Source organism: Poecilia formosa, unplaced genomic scaffold (genome assembly GCF_000485575.1).
Source record: "Poecilia formosa unplaced genomic scaffold, Poecilia_formosa-5.1.2 Scaffold638, whole genome shotgun sequence".
NCBI lineage: Eukaryota > Metazoa > Chordata > Actinopteri > Cyprinodontiformes > Poeciliidae > Poecilia > Poecilia formosa.
The window spans coordinates 92,756-116,265 of record NW_006800577.1 but is presented as its reverse complement, the minus strand read 5'-3'; the positions used below and the strand labels follow the sequence as shown (position 1 = coordinate 116,265).

At 37.5% G+C, this 23,510-nt stretch overlaps 3 protein-coding genes across 4 annotated transcripts in view; all 3 read right to left on the bottom strand.

The window, feature by feature from the left end:
- Positions 1-11,065, bottom strand: part of LOC103130476 (uncharacterized) — a 13,411-nt gene extending 2,346 nt beyond the window's left edge. The window contains exons 1-12 of the mRNA XM_007541875.2: positions 10,713-11,065; positions 10,314-10,403; positions 8,366-8,440; positions 7,444-7,586; positions 7,256-7,356; positions 6,945-7,086; positions 3,655-3,781; positions 2,763-2,846; positions 2,460-2,528; positions 2,253-2,309; positions 2,059-2,127; positions 1,580-1,633 (exon numbers count right to left, since the gene is read on the bottom strand). Coding sequence (XP_007541937.2) covers positions 1,580-1,633; positions 2,059-2,127; positions 2,253-2,309; positions 2,460-2,528; positions 2,763-2,846; positions 3,655-3,781; positions 6,945-7,086; positions 7,256-7,356; positions 7,444-7,586; positions 8,366-8,440; positions 10,314-10,403; positions 10,713-10,830 — 1,129 coding nt within the window. The 5' untranslated portion in view covers positions 10,831-11,065. The remainder of the gene's footprint in view (positions 1-1,579; positions 1,634-2,058; positions 2,128-2,252; positions 2,310-2,459; positions 2,529-2,762; positions 2,847-3,654; positions 3,782-6,944; positions 7,087-7,255; positions 7,357-7,443; positions 7,587-8,365; positions 8,441-10,313; positions 10,404-10,712) is intronic.
- Positions 11,066-11,877: 812 nt separating this feature from the next.
- LOC103130474 (CD209 antigen-like protein A) lies at positions 11,878-15,680 on the bottom strand. 2 transcript variants are annotated; one of them, XM_007541872.2, is made up of 6 exons: positions 15,539-15,680; positions 15,115-15,204; positions 14,047-14,124; positions 13,251-13,393; positions 13,028-13,134; positions 11,878-12,744 (listed from the first exon to the last, which is right to left on the bottom strand). In XM_007541872.2, exons 1-6 carry the CDS (start codon positions 15,648-15,650, stop codon positions 12,597-12,599), a joined length of 678 nt encoding a protein of 225 aa, XP_007541934.1. In that variant the 5' UTR covers positions 15,651-15,680; the 3' UTR covers positions 11,878-12,596. The 2 variants fall into 2 exon arrangements, with proteins under 2 accessions (XP_007541934.1, XP_016521421.1); XM_016665935.1 differs by lacking the exon at positions 14,047-14,124.
- A 5,380-nt stretch (positions 15,681-21,060) lies between these two features.
- LOC103130473 (uncharacterized) overlaps positions 21,061-23,510 on the bottom strand; it is a 4,102-nt gene continuing 1,652 nt past the window's right edge. The window contains exon 2 of the mRNA XM_007541871.2: positions 21,061-22,759. Within this exon, the coding sequence (XP_007541933.1) occupies positions 21,270-22,759 (1,490 nt within the window). The 3' untranslated portion in view covers positions 21,061-21,269. The remainder of the gene's footprint in view (positions 22,760-23,510) is intronic.

Genomic DNA, 23,510 nt, shown 5'->3' with positions numbered 1-23,510 from the left:
TCTCCATCTCTGTAGATACGTTTCAAAACATCCGCGCTTACATCGTTCTGTCTCAGCTCGGTTACACCATAGGGTTACACTAAAAGTGTCTCTGTCGGCTACTTCTTCTAATGGCTTGAACCGGTACCCTGTTGCTTAACTTGAACACTGCTGCCACCTAGCGACAAGAGGCTTGTTTATCAGTCAAGCATAGAGAATATATGGAGGACCAAAACCGACATAATAAGAAATAAAATAAATAAATATATAAATAAAATAATAAATGTATAAATAAAAGAATAAATATATATTTTGATAAGAAATAAAAGCATAAATATATTTTTGGAGGACCAAAACTGACATAATAAGAAACAAAATAATAAATGCAAAAATAAAAGAATAAATATATAAAGGAACAAATAAAAGCATAAATATATATTTAGTTTTTCCTTTTCCGACAAATTTCCGAGCTGAACACTCCTGTCAAGTCATATTCAATATTTTAAATAATTTTAATGTTAAATAATCTAATGTTTTCTTCAATAGTTTTCATATTGTGTGCCACATTGACTAGAAATCAGTGTGTAACCAGTTGCGATCGACCGGTGGATCGTGGAAGGTTTTGAGTTGATCTTGGCAGTAAGTGAGAAACTGAATGCCGCCCAGTGGCTAAAACCAGCGCGTCCTTTCCTGACCCGCTTATCAAAATATTCATATACATGTACTTTCGTAGTCTGTTTCATGTAAATGCATGAATTACCACTTTTTTGTATCAGTTGGTTTGTTTGACAGGAGTGTTCAGTTCGGAAATTTGTTGACAGCCCTAAGTGAACCTCCGAGCGCTGATGAGGGAGCTAGAGAACAGCTGGCCGAAATTAGTGTTCATAAATCGGATCAACCTTGAGCTAAACGCTGCTTTCTTGGCGGACATTGGAATATCCAACTCAAAACTAACGTCACTGCAGTTGGTAACAACACATTAAAACCACCGGGATAAAGTTTGTTTCAGCCTGTGGCCTGTAAAAATGGCACCAAGCAAGCTGAACGCCCAACAACGTCTCACGCAGTGACGTTGGTTCCAAAGCTCTATTGGCCAATAGTAGAGGAGCTGGACAGCTCTCCTCATTAACATATTGATGCAGCAGAAATACAGCAAACGGAAAAAGACCAAGCAGAAATACAGCGAGCGGAAATACAGCAAGCAGAAAAGGGAGAACCAAAAAAAGACAAAGCAAAATATCTATTTTTCTTGACAAAAACGCATGATTAAGGGAAATGAAAAAGAAAATATATACATTACTTGACGGAAACCTGTGTAAGGAAAAGGAAAAACTAAATATATATTTATGCTTTTATTTCTTATCAAAATATATATTTATGTTTTTATTTATTTCTTTATTTATATATTTATTCTTTTATTTATACATTTATTCTTTTATTTATATATTTATTATTTTATTTCTTATTATGTCGGTTTTGGTCCTCCATATGTAGAACAATAGGAAGGATGTGCAGCCAGGGAATAAAATCTCCACATCCTCCATATTTTGTATTTGTATTAATTTATATATATTATATTTGTTTGCAAAGTACTGCTCACCAATTTTCACCTTCAACCTGTCTCTCTCTTCAGTCACTGAGCGAAGCTGGGAATCTATCAAAGAGAAGAGGTCTTTATTCAATGTTCAAATGTTGAGTTAATGCCGACATTTTGATTCTGCTGCAGTACAAGCTGATGACATCAGTGCAGTGCTTTCTACTTAACCTTAAAAAATAAAAACACATTTTTGCTCATAGCAAAAAAATAAAGAGTAAATAAATACAGACAGACAATTTGATAATAATAAAATACCTTACAACACAGATGTAATTTATTTCTAACCCCAAAATGGAAATATTAAAGTCTGTGAGGTCATTTCCTCCCCCAGACAATCTGACTGATTTGGAAAAGAATAAACGTTAAAATCCCAATATTTTGATGCCTACATGTTACAGATGTGGCATAACTTTCTAACAAAGCTATGATTATTTTAGAATTAGTGAATATGTATACACATATTTTCTGCCATGCATTCCCACCTGTAATGTTGAAGCTCTTCCTCAGCTCATCTCTTTCCAGAGAGATTGCTGTTAATCTTGCCTCAGTATCTGAAAAAACAAAAAAAAAACAGATGAGAATTGTTCATTAGAAAAAAATACATAGTTATATATTTTTCCTTTCTGTATCTTTACTTTTGTCTGGACTTCGGAAAGAGTTCAATCGTGATGCTTACCAGAGTTTTTCCTTGTCAAATTGTCTCTCTCTTCAGTCAAGGAATTCTGCTTTGAAACTATGATTTTAAAGACAAAGTTAAAGTGGACAAATATTTTTTTTTGTCTGCACCTTATAAAATCTATTTAGATAATTTAAGATGACACTTACACTTCTTGGTTTATTATCATTCAAGTAATTTTACTCATAGTTTTCTTTTTGTACCAACCTAAGTCATTCAGTGTCTTCTTGAGCTCACTTCTCTCTTCTGTAAAGTTTCTACTTCTCACTTCCATATCTGAAACAGCATTTTGATAATCTTCACTAAAAATACATCACTCATCAGTTCTCAAGCAGAAACATGAGTTCAATGAAAACAGGACACAACAGCTCTGAATTGTACGACAAGACACGAAACAAAACAGATCCCACCTGGATCTCTGAGCCGAATTGTAACGTATGTATTGAAATGTAAAATGTTTGGGCATGTGTTAGTATGAAAATCACACCATGACTTGTCAAGGTTACTTACAGCAAGCAAGGAAAATGACAAGACCGAGCAGAAGAAGAGCTAGAAGTCCAAAGGCAACTGTGCCAATTTTGTACAGTTGAACTCCTGTGTAAAAACATGTGGAGTGAAATAAATCACCTCAGAGACATAAACCTCAAATATATATATAAAAAACTCTTAGAAAATACATAAATACAACAAAGCAAAAGATGTTCTTCTAAGGAAATACGAAAGATAAAATGTACAATCTACTCAGAAATGAGAACCTGCTGATTATTTAAAATTGTAGTTACTGAGATACAAAATAGGCAAGTTTACATTTTGCTACATTAATCATTTTTCAAGTATTTTATTGCTTTATGTTGTTGTTGCTTCACTGAAGTAGAAGATAATAATCAGATGAGATACGGGTTAAAAACATATTTCAAACAAAATATCTGATACAAAGATTTTCAGCAGCTGGTTTGACGTGACCCAGAGTTTGCATTACATCACCAAACCGTTTTAGTCATTTTCTTTTTCATTGGAAAAACATATCATATATAATCTGCTTAGCAAACACTGCCCCACTTTTCTCTGAATCAACTAAAAGGTTCCTGAATGGTTCTCTACCTCTTCTGCCCAAATAGACTCTCCATTTTGCTTCAGAAGAAGCTGGTTGACGTCAGCCAATACAAGAAAAGAGAAAGATTGACTTTAAGCTTCATGCACTGCTGTGAAGCAAGTAAACATGTATTTATACAGCAGCTCAAGAATATTAAAAACAGACAGAAAAGGCAGCAGTCTAGCTAAACCTTGTTATGAATTTATTTTTCAGATGTTCCTACAGACTATTTGAGCATTTCTGAGCTGTAAATGTACCATGTTCCAAAACTGGCATCAAAATTATTGCTGAAGCAGGTTTTTCTCTTACCGGACGTGGCAGACGAGGCGTTGCTGTCTTCACCTGAGAGGCTCTTTGGAATATCGTTGCTGGAAACAGGATTGTTGATGTTATCATATATAGCAGACATTTCATGTTGATCTTCATGCAGAGCCATCTTGGATTAACTGAACAGCCTCAATTTATTTCTTACAGGAATTACTTCTTCAAATGGTCGGTGTTTAAATGAAATGATATTGAATTATTTCTCCTTTTATTGAAATCGTCTTCCTCATTCTCCAAATTATTGGCTATGCAAAAAGAAAAAAAAGGAAGAAGGATATTTGAAGAATTCAGCAAATATTTTGCCTCGTTTGAAAAGTTCATGTCAATGAGGCATCAGAGGTCACGGAGAATTGGTAGGTTTACCGGAAGAAAGAAAACTTCTTGTTTTGATTTATTGGCAACTGAGCGAGGTCAGCTTCATTTACCGAAACTCTAATTTAATCATTCCTGCTTCTTTTTCAGTTCTGAACTTGAACCCAAGTTTTTTAATTCTGTTTATATAAAACATTTTAAAATAATGCTGCTTTGAATCACTTTGGAATAACATAATTTGAAGTTTTGTAGTTGCATCATGGAAAAAATATTAGCAAAATCTTTTTTGCTTCTTCTTTTGGTTTCTTCAAACGCAAAGCCCTTCGTAGCTTTTTCCAAAATGAAAGCTTCTATTTTTTCTTCTTTCCGTCTTGCGTGGATTCAGCGTCTGGATTGTCTGATCTCTCTGGGATGGTTTCTCCTTCAAGCTCCATCTCTTCTGTGGATTTCAAATCCGTGGAACAACCCGACGAGCTTTCTTCTGAGTGATCCCGCTCAGAAGAAACCTCTTGGCGTAACACTTGAACCTGGTCAAGCTGGCTCTCTGGATCTTCCTCCGTCTCTTGCAACACTTAGATCTCCTGCGATGTTCTTTGCTTCTCAGAGGGTTGGCAAGCTGCAGATCCTCATTTGCTCTTTCCAAATGAACATTTTTCTCACAACTCATCCGCTGCTGGTATTTTTCTGCTCGTTCGCTGCAGCAACATCGGTTTCATACCTGCAGCTTAACTCTTTAAATAAACCTTTAATCCTCTCCAGCTCGACTTGTGGACCCTTTTCGTTCTTTTGCCAGGAGTTTGATTTCTTTACTCATGTTTTCTTGGATCGCAGCATTCATAGCTCTCGAGGTTTTGAGAAGCGCCATGTCCTCTTTTGACTTCTCCAGACGAGCGTTTTTCTCCAGAGTGATCTGCAGCTGAATTTGTTCCACGTTTTGCTGCAGAGATTGGCTACATTTTAAATGTCTTGCCAACCCACTGACTTTCTCCTGCAGCGTCTGGAACTCTTTGACATTTCTTAAATGAGACGATCCTTCTCAGCTCTCAGTTTATCAATTTGCTGGAGGTCCTGCTTTGCTCTTTGCTCGCTGAACTTCTTAACTCTCTCAAGTTTTCTCTTTGTCTCTTTGCCCTGGTTGATGAACATCTCTTTGAGAGATATCTACCTTCTCAAAGAGATGTTCATCTCTTTGCTTGTAATTTTGCTTGTTTAGTCAAACATTTATTTTATTGTTCTTCTGTCAGCAAACATAGTACGTCGTGGAAAAAGAGACATAAAATTTGTAAAAAAAAAAATAGATGAAGTCTGGAAAGTTTGTTTCTTGTATCAAACATTTATTGCTTTTGTAGTTCTTTATTGCTTTATATACACATTGATGAGGGAACTGGTGACATTTTGCGAAGTTAATGCCATAAGTAGAGCATTTAGGTTTAGCTGGCAGTGTTGAAGCTACATCGTCACATTTCTATTCGCAGCATACACATTCTTCCTGTACGTTTGTTTGCTTTCACAGAATACTTCGGCTTCCTGCTGCAGCCTAAAACAGCGCAAAACTGGTTAACCAGTAACCTCACACTGTGTTGTGTTTGCCTTATTACTATTCTTGCTGGTTTCTGTGTAGGCCAGTGTATTTCCACACCAAGTAGTCTCTTTATGCTAAGCAGCAAGCAGGGGGCGCTAACTCCTCATTAAAGTCACATGCATAAAAACAGAAGTAAATTTAAGTAGCTGACAGATGAGCTACAGTTTTTCATCTGGTGGTTACGCTCCTCTTCCTCTATGGTCACCCCGGGCAACTGCCACCTTGGGAGGCGAGAGATGGTACAAGGGAGCAAAGAAGAGTAAAAATTATAGGTAAACAGAAAACAGAAGTGAAATACAGATCAAAGAATAAATAATAGACATAATCTAACTAAAATAACTAGACTGAACTAAAGCAAAACTGAAACAAGGCTGATTTGATCAAAAATAACGACTGGCTAAGACAAACAGAACAAATAATCAAAACTATGAAACTAAACAACTCGGACGGAAATTACCGTCAGAGCTGAAAGAGCCCTTAAAAACAGATGTGCATAGAAATCCAGTGTCTGGAGCTTCAAATCTGATTTTCTACAGAGTTTCTGTGTGTTTGTCTTAACATACAAACAAATCATGTTTTTGTTGGCTGTGACAACACTTTTTCTTTCTAAGAATAAAAGAATGATGAAGCCCAAAACCATGTTTACTTTATAGTGATGTGTTAATTAACTGCAGAATTTAGATTGGCTTTCATTCTTTTGTTGCAAGAATAACAAAAGATAGTGAATTTTTAGAAAGAGTTTAGAGGTTTTAATCTATATATATATATATATATATAGATTAAATATGCAGTGGCAACCCCTAAAGCACAAATATTGCGTTAATATAAAAAAATGTAATTAGAATAATAGAATAATTAGTAATTATAGTAACTGTCATATTTCGCTGCTGAACAACAGATGTGAGAGGAAAAAGTAGACATATAGTGTTGATTTGTGAATCTTTTCAGTGGGATATGTAAGGTTGAGATGGAGTAACCATGACGCAGCTTTCGAAATAAAAGCTGTTTATATTTTCCGATAGCAAGTTATTGTTGGTTTGTTCAACAATAACCTGTTGGTGAACAAACTAGCAGGATTTCACTAAAAGCGAAAGCTTCACTTGATGTTACAGTTGTCTTATCCATCATGGTTGCTTACTTCATCAATATTCACAGCATTTAACAGAAATAAAATCACTGCTATCACGCGATCGCCTTCACTTTCAAAACAATGTTTTGCATAAATCAAACGACATCCTGCTTTCAATCCCAAACCCAACAGGCTCTTTTTCCCAAATGATTAAAACCGTGACTCCGGCTTTCCATTTCCTGGCTACAAAGTTACAACTTCAGGTCCGTTTGAACTTCCCTCGACTCGATTTGGTTTAATTTATGGAGCCACCTCTTTCTCACAGATCCAGAAGTTTTGGTCTTCACACGGTATGTTGTTCCAGCTGTCTTCCAGCTCAAAGAACCGTATCTCCGCACAGTTTTCGTTTTTGCCTTCGTAACTGTTTGGTTCTCCAGGCCCCCAGAATTTGAAACTAAAGGAAGACAAAACAGGCAAGAAAATACGTTTTAGTAAAAAGTACAAACTGACATGTTAGTGCGCATCCTATTTTTATTCATATTAATTATTGAGTTTTAATTGTCAATTTCTACAATTTTTTATGCTTCACCAAACAGAAAAATTGTAGAAACAAAAAAAAACACCTATCGGTCAGCAGAGTCCCATCCACCCATGTCCAATTCCCCGTCTTGGTGTCATTATGAAGTCCGAGCCACGTGAATCTGTTGAACTGTCTTGTGAAGTCCTTACACAGAAAATGCAACCATCAGAAATGAACATCTTTACTTAAATAATTACCTAATTATTTTATTTCGAATGAAGACACATTTACCTGTTCTGCTTTGGTGTTTATAATCACCAGATCAGCGCCTCGCTGCAGACAGAACCGTCTGCTCTGCTCCCACGTGTTCCTGGCGAAAGAAATGTAATACATACTGGAATGGAAACGCACCCATCCCCGCTGGATGTACCGCTCTGTAGAGGGGAGAAAAACTCTTCAGACTCTTTCCACTTACAATTTGTTTGCATCAGAATTTGTTTTAGAAAGAGTTTAGAGGTTTTAATCAAAAAAAGGAGCGAATGCGGTGTAACAAATGGCAACACTTTACTTGACGGGGTGTGAATAAGACTGACATGACACTTAATGAAGATGGAGTCTTTATGAACGTTCATGACTGTTGTCGTGAAGTGTCATTTAATGACACTTTTAATGCAAAGTTGCACTCAAACTTGTATTAAAAGTTCATTAAAATGGTCAATTTTGCATTAAAAGTGTCATTATTTACCGAGTCACACTTCCTGACAACAGTCATAAACATTCATGAAGACACCTTCACGTTCCTAACAGGTGTTGTATCACGTTTATGACAGTGTCATGTCAGTCTTATGCATACCCAGTCATTTAAACATTTCATCTGTCACAGTCTAAGTTCTATCTTAGACAGAACTCTAAGTTCTGTCTTAGAGTTTCATTGAGTCAAAGTTCTGAGTAATTATGAAGTTCTTTCAGAGGCTTAGTGTGTTTTTTTTTATCTGCATTGTATTGATAAAAGATTATTTAGCACAATTTAAATTAATTGTACTCATGATTATGAGATATAAATAGAAAATACTATGAAGATTTATCCTCAATATTTATTTTCCATGCTGTTTGCGCTACCATGGTTGAAATCTGTATATGTTTTCCCCGTAATGAGTTTCATCATCATCATCATCATCATCATCATGATCATCATCATCATCATCACACTTACCGATCAGCTGACTCTGCTTGTCAGTTTCATTTATGCAAGCGTGTCCTGTTGGTGATATCTGGCCGTTGGATTTGACTGAAAGAGAAGAAAATGAATCAACATTGTGAAAACAAGGCCTTCGTCGTGCTGTCATGTGATTAGAAAAAGACAAGTGAGCTCATGTTATGTGGGAGTCTGTAGTTCATTATAAGGACAAAACAGTGAAGCATCAGCCAAGTGGAAAGCCCCCATCCTTTTGTTCCACTCTCTCAGTCTACGCAGTTCCTCTGACTTTTCACAAATTTCACAACAGTTCATGATTCTTATTCTGAAACGGATGGAAATGTGTTAATGCTCCCTTCGCCAGGCACGACGACGTGAACGATGCTGATCCATGTTTAACACCAAAGTCTGCATCAGTTTGACGCTCTAAGGCTTTAAAAGACACATTTCAGGATTTTTTTCAGTTACAATAACACCTGCATTTTACATTCTTTAACAAAAATAAATAATTTTATAAAAGTGATTTCAAATGAAATCAAATCCTTGTGGGATGACACAGATGACTTCTCAGGAGGAAAATTGTGAAATGTACTTCTGCAAAGTTTGATGGCTTTAAAAGCCACGAATCATGGCTTAGCTCCAAAGATTATCTATGACATAACGGATGCCAAGTGGTGGTTGCTATAGTAACAGTGCGAATTCCTCGACTCCATGGCGACAGCAAACCTTCGCTGAGAAACTGTTACTATCATAACTTTCTTCCGTTCTGAACCACAAAACAAGCATTTTTGTACCTGGAGGAGCCTGAGCTAAATGTTATAAAGACCATATGCATAACTGGTACTGTTTGCTGATTTACCTTATTTTTATTTTTTTTTTTTGTGCTGATTTTTATTGTTTTGAAATTGAAAAAAGATGAACAGTTGATTCAAATACTCCTTGAGGTGTTTAGTTTTGTCAGATGATGATGATGACAGTCTTTTGACCTCTTTCTCTGTCTCATTACTAACTCGTGGTTACGTCAATTTTCTTTTGTTTTTTTTTGCTCAACATGTTTCAGTTATTTAGTAAACGCGCACCATTTCTGAGGATCATTAAAGATTCTGGGTGAGAATTATGTTGTAGGTAATGTGAAGAATTACAATTCAAGCTTCGCTCATTAAGGATCTACAGTATCAGTGTAGTTAATTGTTGCATATGATATCAGTTTATTTTCTCTTGTTTTTTATGTGCATTTTTTTAATATCTGAAATGCATAGATAAATATTTCCTGAAAGTCCTTAAACATTATATAAAATATTTTTGTTTATTAATTTCTGGAGACTTTGTATTACACCCAAATTACATGTATTTTTGCTCCATTCACCCCTTAGGTCTATTTGTTCCCACAAAATATGACCCGTTATGACCTCTGATTAAACAAAATCTACCTTAAAAGACAAATTAATCCGTAACAACATTTCTGTACAGGGAACCATGAGAGGATATTAGAAAGTTATTTAAATCTTTGGTTGTTAAAGTTGGGAACAAATCGTCACGGAGACAATTGCACATCGACTCAGTACAAAACCTCCCCTGCCAGACGGCTGTTTAGTTGCAACAGAAAAGAGGCAGGAAATGGCCAAAAATGAGAAAGCATGAAACAGCAAATGGACAAAATGTCCATGATTCCTCTCTCAACCTGAGCATAATTTACAGCAGCTGCTCCTCACATTACAATCTGAGAATATTACTACATTTGGTTTATAGTCTCTCTGCCAAATGGGACCTGAAAAAACAAATCTGTAATGAAGCACTGCCTTTTTATTTTTTATTTTTATTAGTCTTTAATCAGCAATTGATGTGATTTTGGAAACATGTTTTTACACTTCTCTAGTTTTTGTTTTCTTAATGCAGATGCAACTTGCTGCTTACAAAGCACAAAGCTTTGCTGTCACACTGAAAAAAAAAAAGGTGTAAAACTCACACAGTGTCAGGCGGAGACAGACGTTGACAGCAACTTGTAGGATGCAGAGGAGTCCAAAGCTAACTCCAACCAGCCTGAGTAACTTTGTCCCTGGATGTAGAAATAGGGACACAACAACATTGTTCTGTTGCATCTTATGACAAATGTTTGTGTGTGTGTGTGTGTGTGTGTGTGTGTGTGTGTTGCTACGCTAAGCCTGACACACCAATGAAAGTCAAAAGCAAACAAAAGTTTCATCCAGTCATTTAATAAGACCAGTGAGGAAAGATTCCTAAGATAAATTGTGCGTGGGGGCTATTCTTAATATCACCGTAATTGACAAACAATGAAAAAAAAAAAGCGTATTTAAAATAAAATCTGAAAAGTAAAAAATAACTACGTAATTTTTTTTTTTCTTACCTGGTGCAGGATGGTTCCCCTTGTCTCCTCCTCCAGCAGCTGTTGTAACCGAAGGCTCAGGCAGATTCACGTAACCCATGCTGAACTCTGCTGGCTCTCTGCGGACAACTCCTGCCATCTTACCTTCAGAGCACCGCCGTGTGACGACGGGCAGCAAACAGCTTTTCTTGCATGACACTAGAAAGCAACGCACTTCTTCTTTTGTTCGTTTTGCAACAAAGCAGGGGTTGCTTTTTCTTCCTCTTTCGGGCACCTTAACTCATTTCTCCCCTCATGAGTAACAGGTCAGAAAACCCCATCAAAAAACATTACTTCATATAAGCCACTGATTTGCCATACAGAAATACATGTGCCATGATGATCGTCTTTGTTTTTGCGGTGTTCATGTCAGCCACCTACAGCAGAACATTACAGTCACATCTGACAAAGAACGGTTGGTTTATTCTCTAATCTAATCGACAAAACAACTAAATCAGTGAGACCATAGGGACAACGTTGAGTTTGAAGCTTTGTTATTCTTCATAAAAAGAGCAAAAAAAAAAAAAAAAAAAAGAAATCATGGAATAAGATAAACTGGAACATTTTAATAGCAGAAAGAAAAGAGAAGAACAGCAACATCACAGCCTCAGGATTTCCTCACTTCCTTCATCACTCTCATCTTCCATAATTCAAAACAAAACTTTCATGAAGCAATCTCTTCAAGAAGGGAGTTTTCAAAAAGAACAAAAACAAAAAAAAAACTCCTCAGATTATTTTTTTATTTCCTAAAACAGCTTATAGATTTGTTTTTTGCTTCCTGCTTGACGAAAACATGCAACATGTTTGTGAAACTGAAGGATGCAATTTGCAAAAAACAAGTACAGGTGAAATGTTCATGAATGTGAAATTATGGGTAAAATTGCTTTAATTCTTTGAGCCACGGATTCAACAAGGTTGTCAAAAACATTCGCCATAGATGTTTGGTTACCATTGGCATCATCACACAGTGGCTGCAGATGTGAGAATCCTCCGTTCTGCTGCCTCACTGTGTGTGTTTCATTGTACACACTTGATTTTTAAAAAGGTAAAATGCTTTTAAAAATATGTGAGATTTTTTGAAAGCATTTCAAAAAACTCTCCGGTCTCGGAGAGTTTGAAAATGGCAGGTTTTTGTTGTTGTTGTTGTTTTTAATATTATAAACTACAGTTGTTGAAGCCTCAAAGATAAATAATAAGTACTGAAGTTGACTTAGCCACTTTCCTACAGCTGGATGTTTTCTGCATGGTAATTTCAGTTTTATGCATTCTAAAAATCAACATTTGGTCGGTGAAAAAGGGGATCAACAGCTTCTCACAATGAAAAATGCTTTTTTTTTGTTTGCTTTGAATAACCACAAATAGTTAGCAACAGATGATAAATGAAATGAACAAAATTAGTAATTTGGCTCAAAATGAACAAGTCAGGGCTCTGCCTGATTATCAGAAAATAAGTAGTTTCATCTAAGTTATTAATTTATGATTACCTTCCTGGGTGAAGTGTGGTATTACTGAATAAACAGACAATCTGCCTTCAAATTTTTAATAAGTAATCAAAGAAGAAGAAGAAAAAAAACGCAACTAAGAAGAATGCCAGTTTTGCACTGCTGCAGGAAAACGTCCGCCTCAGAATTATGTCACCAAGAGACCAAAAGTTGAAAAAAGGAAACAGATCCTGCTGAAATGTGCTATACAAATAAATACGACTGATGGATTGATTGACAGAAATGAACAGAAATTATCAAAGCGATGGCTTTCATCTTAAAAACACATTTAAAAATCCAAATACACAATGCTTATACTAGCAACAGAAAATCAGCCTTTTATACATTTCTGATTCATTTTCCAAATTTTGGATTGTTTGTTTGTTTACAGAGCTGTTTCTTTTTCACAAATCCAAAAGTTTTCAGTGGTACAGGATATATCATTCCAGCTGTTTTCGGTGTTGAAGAACCTCATCTCCACACATCTTGGATTTACTTTTTCCAACCTGTTTGGCTCGTTGGGGCCCCAGTAGCTTAAAACGAAGACGACAAAAAAACATGACAACATCAGAGACACAACGAGGAAAATGTTCCAGGCAAAGAGAACAGAGAAGACACCGGGGATCGTTTAAAAAGCGATCAGATTTCACCACGTTCACTGTTAACAGATTTACCGCCAGTAGTTTGATCACGTGTGGTTTAAGCTGCTGCGTGATGGTGCAGTTTGGGAAGAACTGCACCATCCATTAATGGATGTTTCCAGGTAGTTTTTTTTTTTTTTTAAATGTTAAAACAAACAACAAAAAAAGTAAAAACCTGTCCGTCAGCAGAGCTCCATCCACCCATATCCACTGCTCTGTCCCACCTAACTCGTACAGTCCGATCCAGGTGAGCCTGCCCCTGCTATACTGTGTGGTAAAGTTCTTACGCAGAAAATAAAAATAATAATAATGAATACAAGAAATCAGTCAAATTGAAGATTATTGCTAATTTGCATTTTGCCTAATAACGATTTTCTTTCGTGGTAACAGGAACCTACCTGTTCCTCTCTGCTGTTGATGACCACCAGGTCGGCGCCCTCCTGCTGGCAGTACTTCCGGCTCTCGTTCCAAGTCTTCTTGATGGACGACATGTAATAAAAACTGTCGCGGAAATATAGCCATCCTTTCTGGAGATACTCCCCTGTTGAGGTGATGAAACGTCTTATAAGCTTAATGTTTGACTCATACTGGAAAAGACTGAAGCGCGGGTGTCCAAAATGAGGTCCGTGGGCCGTTTGCGGTCCCTGGAGTGATTTTTTTTTAAAGCCTGAATTGCAATTCAAGAAAAGCACAAATTTATCCTTTTAAATCGGTTTATACAAATGGAGACTTTATTTTATTTATTTATTTATTTATTTATTTATTTTTACATTTAACATGGGCAATATTATTGCTAACAACTTTAAATAGCATTACAATCATCTTTAGGTACAACACACACTTGGTCTGTTAAAACCACATTTTTGTTGCTGTGATTTTTTTGTGGAACTTGCATTATTGCTTTTAATAATTAAAATGTGCAGAACTTTTTTCAGTTTTGGATTTACAAAATAATTGACATTTCCAACAACAGCTAAAAATTGTGCCTACCGTGTTTGAAATATTACATATTGTTGATTGCTGAGCAAGCAAAAATAAATAAAATAAATGTAATTTAATTTTGGCCCACACGCATTTTTAAGTTAGAGATTTTGGCCCATGTAGCAAAAGGTTTGGACACCACTGATCTAAAGCTTTCCACATATGAATTGTCACATAATTTCTTATGTGACATTTCATAATCCTCGCACTTACTGGTCTCTTGCTTCAGCTTGCACATGTCCTGAGTCTCATTACTGCAAAACACCACATCTGGTGTGGGCTGAGGTTTGTCTGAAAGAGTAGGACAAGCTGGCTATGATTTGAAAGAAAGTCTCTCATTGTGGCTTCATGGAGATGTTAAGTCTAAAGATACAGTATGCGTAAAGAAATTATGGAGGCATCAAGAAGTAGTAGAAAAAATAAGACCAAAACTGACAAAAAACAAAAACATTGGAGCACAGAGAGCCAGAGGAGAACCAAAACAGAAATCCAGGAAAAGTTGAAGGCGGGATGCACAAGGAAGAAGCAGAATTTAATGGGAGGAACCAGCAAGGAGTGACTGAGAAAGAGTTGTACATATACTGGGAGCTTGATTACTGAACAAGGACTATATGGCTGATTAGAAATGGATTGTAGGTGTGAGGGGAGAGAGAGAGAAAAAATGGCACAGGGAACGAGATACACAAACTGGGTTTGGACACCACTGATCTAAAGCTAGGAAACTAGGAAAATGAATCTATAACAAATAACTAGACATAAGGAACCTAATAAAACTAAGGTAACTGAAGGATTGAATTAAGGTTAAACAGAAACAAAGCTAGTCAAGTTGAAGAAAGAGATAAGGAACACAGAATAACAAATTATGTTGTTGTTGTTATTCACTTTTCTTTGGAGTTTGACTAGAATCAAACTCCAAAACAACCCAAAAAATTGCAAAAGTTTGAAAATGACTTTGGCCCCCAAATTTCTCTATCAAATGGAGCAAAATTAACAGCAAATTTTTCAGGATTGTTTATAGTTTTGTTTATTGTTACAGTTTTCCATTCTGTAAATGCAGTTTGTAAAAAGAATGCAATAAAAAGAACTACAAGGTTTTGCTAAAGCCTGAAACTATTAATTGCTGTCTTTCATTGTGCAATTTACATACTTAAAAAAAAAAAGAAAAAAAGAATTTCAAAGTTGCATTCCTGAAAGTTTCCAGATCCAACTCCTGGTCTCACATTGATTTTCAGAAAAAAGTATTTGGTCTCACAACAAAGGTTAAAAAAACAAAAAACTCACGGAGAGTCAGACGAAGGGAAACATTGAGAGCAACTTGTAGGATGCAAAGAAGCCCAAAGCCAACAGCGACCATTCTGAGCAGCTTTGTCCCTGCATAAGGGAGAAAAAAAGAAGACACATTGACAGTTAAACTCTTGTGTGGCTGCTTAACTCTTGTGCGTGCGAGAACTGAGGCAAACGTAGAGGACTGTGGAAAATGATACAAGTTTTACGTGTGTGGGGTCGGTTGGACCCCATTTCTACAAGGGTTAAAATATCATTTTTCTCTTTCGTGGAAACTGATTAGTGGAGATATTCTCCTTAAAACTCCATAAAAGTAGGAAAAAAGAAACAGCAGCGAGTTTCAATCAGTTTATCAAAATTTGTCAAATACAAAAGAAACATTCTTTAAAGCAATGATGTTTCAAGGCCATCTGGGTCTTACCCGATTCAGCGTGATTTTCCCCAGTCTCTAACTTGGGACGCCCGTTAGTGGAGGGATCGGGTTGATTCACATAATCAATCTCAGCTGCCTGTCGATTAGCAGCTCGCGCCATCTTACCCTGTGAGAGCAACACTGACGATGGGCAAGAAATCTATGTTTGGCATGACGCTGAACGTCAACGCGGTTCTGCTTTTGTTCGTTTCTCAATGTGGCAACACCTTCTTTTTGTTCTCCTTTCAGACATCCTAAAAAGCATTTGGTTCCCCAGTAAGAAAAAGTGAAGAAGGAAACGATATTTCAATAAAACCTTTGCTCTGAATCGTAACGATTAAAGGGAACAGGTTTCATAAGTCTGTAACACAGTCATTTTTAAAAATGATTTAAAATCAGTTTTCTTCCTTTGGTTCTGATTGTGTTGGCTACAAACTGCACACTTGAAGATTATTTATATGGATTTTAAAAGGTGTGTATTGTTTAACGTCTGCTGGGATTCCTGTTTAAACTCTTTGGATCAGGTCTGAACTGAAACTTTGCAACATTAATTGTACAATATATGTACATAAATATATTGAACTATGACAATAGGAGAACGATAACCTCGTTATGTTGCAATTTTTGAGAATTGGATAGAGTTGTTTTAGAATTGCAGGTGAAACTCCCAACGGCCACTAAAGGCAAAGGTTTACCTTAAAGACGCCTTAAAATCGTCATTAAATCTCAACCATGGCAACACCACCGCTTTGTGATTTGCTAATTTCCTGTGTGGCTCTTCTTTTACAAATCAAATCTGATATACCTCTTAGAGAAGTAACTTTCAAGGATTTTGAAAACATTCTTTCTTAATTTGTTCAGCTAGTTCCTCACATTTGTTTTTCTCTCTGATGAATCTTTCACATTTTGAACCACAATTTCTGCTTCTGTTTTCTTTTTTTTCAAGTTACCCGACTTGATCAAACAAGGAAGATATTAGTGAAAGGGAAGGAGGAGAAAGCAGAGAATTATTGTGCTAAAAGTAGGAGAATTGATGCTTGTCTGGGGTACGCAAAGAAATAGATAGACATTTCCCGTTTAAAGCCTGTTATTCTTTTCTTCTTCTCTTTTTACATTTGCAATTCAGTTCCAGTCAGATGCACTCTGGTAAGATTATATGAACTTCTTCATTCACATTCCTCAGACAGTTTGTTCCATATTGACATTTTGAATTGTTGTCTTTACAGTGTCAGTCTGCCGTCCAGTCACATCCCACTGGTCAGAATCTATGGAGGCCATTGTTTGGCGTAGACCTTTAGCTTAGACACTTTGTCCAACACTTTTCCAAATGCCATAACCCTGAGACCACCACATACATGATCAAGAAACATTTTTCAAAAGAGGTATGGTCCAGTTTTGTTGGGCCTGGGTAGATCATAGCATCAGTTTCAAGTCTTTTGCTGGAGGAACTATCAGCTGGTGCGGTCTCTCTCTGCTGTAGCTTATCCGCTTCAGGGTTGGAAATGCTCTACGTTTAGAGCATTGTTATGCCTATATTTGGTCATTTTATTTGGCCTGCCCACTCTCCTCTCCTCTGAAGGCATTTCAATTCTCTGCCAACCACAGGAAATTACGTAAAAATATCAAGAGTTACCAAAAGACACAGGCCTGCCACTCTGGGACCAAAAAAAACATTTCATGTTCAGAGTCGCATAAATCCTCTTTGCTTCTCCAGTCTGATGATTGGTTTGATCTTCAGTCGTCTTTATCGTATTCAGATCCCTAAATGTTCTCGACTGGCTGATTCACTATTTCTGTTACAACTGAATAGACTAAGGTGTTGAACTTATTTATTTCAACTGCACAGGTAATAAACAATGTTTCATGAATGCATGTTATCCCATTATGATATATGTCTGTGTGTATACATACAGTTCCTGGGAAAATGTGCTCCCTATGAGTTACATTTTGTTATGTTACATCCGCACATTCAAAGGAGGCCATTGAATTTGTATGACACACAGATACAAAGTGAATCATCGCTCTGGAAAATTACAATTTTGTTCAGCCAATAAATGCATCTATCTGTTTGTCTGTCTGATGCACATGATAAAATATGTGGGGATTTTTTAAGCTTGTCTCTTCCTCTTTTCTTACCACTTCTAAGTTTGTCTTTCCTCGTTCTTTAAGAATGCACCAAAAGCAGGAGGATGACATCACTCAGTGTCTAGCTGATGGTGAAATCGGGACAATGCACAGACCGAAGATGAGAGACTACGTTAATGAGCAGCCATACGGGGAAGCAAATTTATCAGGTAACACAAAACATTACAAACATCTTCATTTTGGCTTATCAATTTAAATATACATTCATTTAACTTGCAGACAGAAGACGCTATCATCTGCTTTTCCTCATCATTGGCGCACTATGTATCATACAAGCCGTTCTCAATTTGTCGCTTCGTCTTACATGTGAGTGTCACTTCTTTGTTTCGTAGAGTGTAGGTAAAAAACCACCAACAACAAAAGACAGCCATAACAGTTAGTTATTTTCTCTTTTTTTTCTCAGTATACTCAAACAAGTTTGCACCCGCCTCAGCTTGCAACATATCTGAGTTTGGTGATGAAAACCACAAGATGGAGGAAGAGTGTGGGCGACTGAAGCCTGATCAGTGCAGAAAGTTCTTGGAAAACATCTGTGCCTTGAGGAGAGACAAAAGCACACTTGAAAAGAGAAACAGTGAACTCATAAAGGAAAAAAAGACGCTAGAGGAGGAGAGAGACCAACTGAAAATGGATCACTGCGTGCCCAACGCATAAGCAAACTAAACAGCCGCTTAGGGCCCCGGGGTCGCTAGGGGGCCCCCTAAGTGGAACATATATTTTTTTTATTTTAGTAATAATTTCTATGTGATTAAATTACAAAAACAGACATTCATTATGAAGTTGTGATTATTTTTACAATAATATATATTTGATAATGTATTATAGAAATATTTCTTAAGATGGGCAAGAAGAGAAATTAAAAAATGAATTGCTTTTGGGGGCCCCCTGGTGGCCGCGGTACGTACCGCACTGCACGATAATCTGAGCTGCTGTGCAGATCGCGTCCAAACCTCCAAATCACCGGTGGAAGATGAGTTAGCAAAAAAGGATTTATCCTTCAGGGAGAGAGAAAAGAAAGAGGAAGAATAGAGAAAAAGCAAAGATAAAGGTATGTTTTAATGTGTCTTGATAATGTAATGTTTATCAGAAAGATTTGTGGAGCTGCTAATAGAAAATTAGCTTGATAGGGACCTGGAACGGTCCAGTTCAACAGCCAAAATGCTACAGAGTTTGTATTTGTGTGAAACTGAGATTTAACTTTAAACGAGTTGATTCTCCTGGTTGGCCCGAAATGTTTCTAAGGGTTGTTTGACTTCAAAACAACGTGTTTGATAACGTTTGATAACAATAATTAACTTCTCAATGTTTGACGTTGCTTAGCAAAATGTTTCTCCATCAGGCTACATGGCTACTGCATTAATATGTCAATGAGCTGCTCTGAGCTGTAGTTGGAGATATGTTGTTTGCTGCCGAGCATGATAATTCATGTATCTAATACAAACATTATTTTTCCTTCAGCTTCTAAGTTAAGTGTAACTTCTCCAATTAAAATTATTTGAAGGTTCAGACTCAGCCCGGTCCAAACTCTCAGGTGAGAGAGACTCCAATTATAAATGACGTTTTTAACGACTCTTAATCTATTACACCTAAGATATAATTTAACTTAATCAAACGATGTCATGGATATCTATGTATTCCATCTTAAGTTGGGCTGCACCGATTGCAGTTTTCTGGCCGATTGCCAATTACCAATCTTTGAAAAGCCTGACATGCCGATACCAATTTATTTTGTCTGAAATATGACAAGAAAGTCACTGAGTTGTTAACAGTGGGGCAACTATTGTTAGCTACAAACGTGCAGATGTGGCATATACAAAAAGCAATGGTTTCTGTTTTATCATTATTATTATTATTATTATTATTATTATTATTATTATTATTGTTTTCTTTTTGTGTTTTGATATTGAATTACTTGATATGTGTTTTTATGTATATTTCTAATTTCAAGATTTGGCATCTATTGTAATTAACTTGATTGCAGTAGCAGAAAGCTACCAGTAGGAGGCAGTGTGCTCTTGTAATGGAGGATTTGTTAAGTACGGATTTGTTTCTGCCTCGTTACTCCAAGATGGTTTTTCCTGTTTACAGGTTAGTAGAGTCTACAGTGGTCTTACTCTCACAACGTAACCTTTTGAAGAACTTATTTAGTCTTGTTTTTAGTGAGCATTTTAGTGTTTTGTTTACTGAACTAACGGGCACCGGGAGGTAAGAGAGCAATTGTGGTCCTAGTTAGCTGAAGTTTTATATACACATTGTTTAATTTACATTAGTTACCAGTTATGAAATAAAACGGCTCTGAATATTGTTGGAATGTAATATGTAAATGTTGTTTAGATATTTCAAATATGTTACCTGTGATCTGTTTAGCCATATGTCTTTCTGTGAGCATGTTTATGTACAGAAAAAAAAGGCTTGGGTGACACCCTATCTGGGTGGTTGGAGAATAAAGATGGCATCCTAGAGATGTTCCTCAGTGTTGAGTCATTGGTTACAAGTCAAAGACATTTACTTGATGTTGCATAAGGGGAAGCTGTTAAAAAAAGTCCCCAACATCACACATTTGCTAATTATTTTTTAATGTAGCTTTGTAGACTTTAAAACTAAGCTAATGAAATGTATGTTGTTGTCTTGTTCACTAGTACTGGCTCAATCAAATGGGACATGAAGACACAGCTTGGGTTTTTGTAATAAGGAAATTGTTTAAGGGTGTTTTCACATCTCATTGTCTGGTAGACTCAGTTCGATTGAGGACCAAAATTGCAACATTTGTTACATTTTCAGCTGGTGTCACTGTGTCAGACAAACCAAAGTCTTTGAGGAAACTACACTGCTCAAAAAAATAAAGGGAACACTCAAATAACACATCCTAGATCTGAATGAATGAAATATTCTCATTGAATACTTTGTTCTGTACAAAGTTGAATGTGCTGACAACAAAATCCCACAAAAATCATCAATGGAAATCAAATTTATTAACCAATGGAGGCCTGGATTTGGAGCCACACACAAAATTAAAGTGAAATGTTCCCTTTATTTTTTTGAGCAGTATATTTACCTCCTCGTGCTGCACTAAGAACCACTGAAGGAAAAGACATTAAACCTCTGAGCAAGACTCTGAGCACAACTTCCTTTTTTATGAAATGCAAACAAAAATGGCGTAGTGTCAGATTCAGCGATTGTAGAATTTCTCTTTTGTCTTTGGCAGATGTGCCAAACAAACACTCTTCAACAATGGGCTCAACATGAACCATTTCTCATGTTAGCAGTAGAACCGCACTAGAGTTCACTTAAAACGGGTCAAGACCTTGGTTTTTAGGTGAGTCAGATTTCGCATTTTTGCTTTACACGCAAAAGGTCTCTGGTTCGAAAACAGACAGAAACACTTTCTCCAGGTTATGTTTATTATAGAGTGTTGTCAGTCAACAGGAGGGTTTCACTTCTGTGATCTGGCACACAAAGTCAAGTGTACCAGATCACACTTAGACTTAGCAACAAATTCTAGCAAACCAACATGATCTCAATATACTTTATTAAAACATGGTAAATTCAAATAATTTAGAAATCAGTAACAGTTTGTATTATAATACAGTACTAGTTAAAAAGGATTGGACATTGCAAACACAAAGGCCACAGGAAGCTGAAGCCCAATATTGACAAAATGCAACTTTCCCATCCCTAATGCTCCTAGAATCAGCCCTGCCACCATCCCCACAGTTCCCAGCCATGAGGACCATCTTGTAGCTGCCACTGATGTTGCGCCAACTGACACCCCTGCTGCTCCAACCACTCCCAGCAGGGCACCCGCCATCTCTCCGTCACTCAGAACTGTAGCTAAAGCGTCCATCCCTGCGAGTAGGACTCCTGCAACCGAAGCGGCCCCTACAATAACTTTCACCTCGCCAGCTGCTCTGCGAACTAATGCCCCTCCCACTGTGGCCCCCAGGCCCAGCTGACACATTTTTGCCCCAAAAAAGGATGTGCTCACAGCCTCCAGGGAAGACTGAAGGTTCATCCGAGTGCTGATAGATTCTGCGGACTGATTGTACCCCGCCTGGCTCATCTTTGTAGCAGTTACAACGGCCTCCTGCTTGGCGTGCAGCGTGAGCATGGCAATGATGAAGGTTGCAAACATTCCCATGCACCCCACCAACATCCAGAACTTAAAGTCAGAGGACTGCATAAGAACAAAGGCAATGAGGACAACTAAAGCCAGAAGCACTATAAGCACAACCTGATGGCTCCCATAGCCAAACAATCCCAAAACTGAGGTGACAAAGGAAACCACTGCCATTGGTATTCCCGTGAAAGCCAAGAAATCGACTTGTTTGACCAAAATGGTGTTGATCCAGTCGTGGATGGTTCTTTGCTCCATTTCAGCCTCTTTATTCTCGATTTTCCTCTTGTCTATCGCCTCCCTTTCTCTTTTTTCAGTGATCCATCTCGCCTTGTCACCCACCTGGTTACCTCCCTTCTCTATGGACAATATCCTCTCCTCTATTTGCAGAGCCACCCTTTGTCTCTGCTGCCACTCAATAATCTCAATGTCTTCCCTCTCTCTGGACATGACATCAACCCCTAGAGTGCAACAGGTCTCTCCCTGGGTCCATGCCAGCTGGAATAAAACACTAAGAGGCGGTTTAAGAACTGTGAACAGGCCTAAAGCCCACAGAAGTCCCACCATGCCGTAGGTCTTCACAATCCATTCGATTGCCTTCCCAAATGTTGCTCCGCTGAGTGTGGTCCCTAGAATGCCAGCACACCCCGCTGATGCCCACAAGCCAGCAGAGTCTGCGTTGGAGGTGTTGCAGCTCCTCAGTGTTACAAACACCGAGGCTACCGCCGCCGCCAAAACAACTCCTGCTATGACGGATGTCATTGCTGTTGTCAGTGCTGTTGCTCCCACAAGCGTGCCCAGTCCCAGGGGACCCATCACCTTGACCTCCTCCATCACTGGTTTCAGTGGACCACTTGCAGTCATCGCAGACAATATCCTATCCACCGGGTCCTCCGTAGCGCCCAGTATGCATCCTCCCACGGCTCCCAGGGCAAATCCCAGAGCCGCCTCCATCAACTGGCTCTTGTTTCCTGGAAAAGAAAGAAGGCGCAGATTGTTTTATCACCTTGGCTTTTTTTATTCATACTATTTCAGGAGCAAAAAAATAGTTCTGTACCACGGACAGAAAATGCCAGGTGGGCAGAAATATATATTTCTGAAAACTCCACATTATCAAATGTCATCACATTTGAAATTTGTAAAATAATTTTTACCAGGTAAAAGTTGGTTTAGTATTTCGACTTGATAGTCAGTAATAATTTCTTGTGATACTTTTGGATCAGAACCACAATCAATGGAAATGAGGTGTAATATGAAGTCTTCAGAAAACAGTAAGACAGTGGTCCCCAAACTACGGCCCGGGGTCCAGATCCGGCCCGCCTCCACATTTGGTCCGGCCCCCTGAACAATACCAGAGAGCATTCAGATTTTTTTCATATACTGTATTTTCTGGACTATAAGCCGCTTATATGTGGATTTTTCTTCAACCATCAGAGTTGAAGAAAAATCAGCCTGGCTCTTTAGCAGGAAGTGAATCATTGGAAGTCAAAATTGGATATCAAAGAGGAAAGCGCCCATTAAAACGGAATTAGGTTTTAATAGGGAATTGAAATTTGAGAATGTTGTTGATCAGTTAAATAGCATTGAGGGGAAAAAGAAGATTTTTCGTTTTTTTTTTAAATAATGCTTTATGATTATCATTATAGAGCTGTTGCCGTGCAGCAAGAAGGTTCTGGGTTCGATTCCCGGCCCCGGTCTTTCTGCATGGAGTTTGCATGTTCT

What these genes read in the sequence shown, in the direction of transcription:
- LOC103130474 (XM_007541872.2), bottom strand. Translation starts at nt 15,650, where the DNA reads ATGGCGCGAGCTGCTAATCGACAGGCAGCTGAGATTGATTATGTGAAT. An exon ending in GGAAAATCACGCTGAATCGG is followed by an intron (nt 15,205 to 15,538) that starts GTAAGACCCAGA and finishes TCCCTTATGCAG; the next exon opens with GGACAAAGCTGCTCAGAATG. An exon ending in GGAGCTCTGCTGACGGACAG is followed by an intron (nt 12,745 to 13,027) that starts GTTTTTACTTTT and finishes CTTCGTTTTAAG; the next exon opens with CTACTGGGGCCCCAACGAGC.